We start from the raw sequence: 2,187 nt of genomic DNA on the forward strand, positions 1-2,187 counted from the left end.
CATTTTTAAATAAGTTTTTTGATATATTCTCAAATTTAGTTTTGAATGAGTAAAATCATAATTCAGCCCAAGCAAAGTATACTGATTCTCAAATTGTTAAAATTACTTTTGCCATGTTTCTAACCATCACTTCAAAACATGTCTTCAATCCCTAAAAATTAATTTAATATTTAATTTTATACTTTTAAATATATTTTTTATATAATAAAAATTTATTTTAAATTATTCAAAGCATGTTTCATAGTAATTTTAACATCAAATATGCTCTTTCTCGACAGTTTATTATTTCAATAAAAATTTAAAAATATATTTGTCCAAAATAACAACCACTAGATACAAATTTAAAGTATTTTTAACGTCTCTCTCAAACTTTCAACGGAGCACAAAACTTATGCCACATGGAAAAGGCTATAAATTGAGCCTTTGTGAGATTTGTTGAGACACAAAACTACAAAAGAATTAAAGCTCATTTTGAACAAATAATGGCAGACCAAAAATCCATCTCAGCCATTTTCTTATCCTTCTTCTTCCTGCTCTTGTTCAAATCCTCCCATGGAGGCGACATTGCAATCTATTGGGGCCAAAATGGCGACGAAGGCAGCCTTGCCGAAACTTGCGACACATCGAACTACAAAATCGTCAACATAGCATTTTTGTCCTCCTTCGGCGGCGGCCAAATGCCAGCAGTGAATCTAGCCGGTCATTGCGATCCAAGCTTTTACGGCGGTTGCACCTTTCTAAGCCCTCAAATAAGCAAGTGTCAAGAGCAAGGCATTAAGGTCCTTCTCTCTATTGGCGGCGAAGCCGGCTACTACATGCTTGACTCCGAGGACGATGCTAAACAAGTGGCTGGCTACCTCTGGGACAGCTTCCTCGGCGGCCAATCCGATTCCCGACCACTTGGCAACGCAGTTTTGGACGGCATTGATTTCAACATTCAAAATGGTGGAAACTTGTATTGGGATGTCCTTGCCAAAGCTCTAAAGGAATATAGCGACGAAATTGTTCTTGCAGCCTCTCCACAATGTTCATATCCTGATGACCACTTGAATTCTGCTATCAAAACCGGTAGGACGGTTAAAATATTTGTCGATATATATCTATATATGTTTAGAGCAATATTTGTGTGGATCTGCATTAATTTCAATTACATTGAAAGAAATAGGTTTTAAAATATATTTTCTAAAATGTGACCAATTTGTTATGTGCATTTGAGTGGTTAGCACAATAATAATTGAGCTCAAGATGCACTAAATAGTTTTCATATATTTATTCCATAAAAACATTTCTAATATTTCGTATTAACCTCTATGTAATATATAATTTTAAAAATATTAAAATATATTGTTTTAGTATACATATTTTTATAGCTTATTCTATTTCGATCATTATTATACTTTCAAATGTCTAATAAAGCGATCTCGATCATCTTTGATTTTAATTTATGACAATTTTGTTTTTCAAAAAATAGTTTGTATTCATTTTCTCCATAATAAGTTCTGGGAGAAAAATATTCAAATGGTATGAAATTTATTAATACTATTTTACCAATTTCAATAACTAACCGATGGGATAATTAGAATGGAGTAAGTCCTAGCTAGAGAACATAAATGATAATTTTAATCCTAAAAGTTATCATTTATTAGATTTATAACTTACATCGAAAGCGAAATAAAATTATTTCTATAATATATATTTTATTGATATTGATAACTAAATGTTATTTTCACTAGAATTGTGGAATCTCTCTATATTTTAATATCGACATCAACATTTTAACCTTTAACTTTTATGTGTATTAGATTTATCGATGGAAAGAAGAAAAAAAAAACTAACGACGAAGCTACTGATACAGGTCTATTTGATTACGTTTGGGTTCAATTCTACAACAATCCTTCGTGTCAATATTCCGATGATGACTTTAAAGAAACTCTATTGAGCTCATGGGAACAATGGTTAAAAATCGATGCTAATTCAATATTTTTAGGGCTGCCTGCATCTCCATCAATTGGTGGATACATTCCACCAAAAAATTTTATTGCTGAAGTGCTTCCAAGTGTTCAAACTTCTTCAAACTTTGGAGGAGTGATGCTATGGGATAGATATTATGACTTGAAAAATGAATATAGTGAGTCCATTAAACCTAGTTTGGATAATAATAACAATATGATGTCCAAAACTCTTTAG

The 2,187-nt window shown here is 31.7% G+C and overlaps 1 protein-coding gene across 1 annotated transcript; it reads left to right on the forward strand.

The window, feature by feature from the left end:
* The first annotated feature begins 482 nt into the window (after positions 1–482).
* LOC120067434 (acidic endochitinase-like) lies at positions 483–2,187 on the forward strand. The gene is made up of 2 exons (XM_039018995.1): positions 483–1,068; positions 1,856–2,187. Exons 1-2 carry the CDS (start codon positions 483–485, stop codon positions 2,185–2,187), a joined length of 918 nt encoding a protein of 305 aa, XP_038874923.1.

This window comes from Benincasa hispida, chromosome 12 (assembly GCF_009727055.1).
Source record: "Benincasa hispida cultivar B227 chromosome 12, ASM972705v1, whole genome shotgun sequence".
Lineage (NCBI taxonomy): Eukaryota > Viridiplantae > Streptophyta > Magnoliopsida > Cucurbitales > Cucurbitaceae > Benincasa > Benincasa hispida.

What these genes read in the sequence shown, in the direction of transcription:
- LOC120067434 (XM_039018995.1), top strand. Translation starts at nt 483, where the DNA reads ATGGCAGACCAAAAATCCATCTCAGCCATTTTCTTATCCTTCTTCTTC. An exon ending in GAATTCTGCTATCAAAACCG is followed by an intron (nt 1,069 to 1,855) that starts GTAGGACGGTTA and finishes CTACTGATACAG; the next exon opens with GTCTATTTGATTACGTTTGG.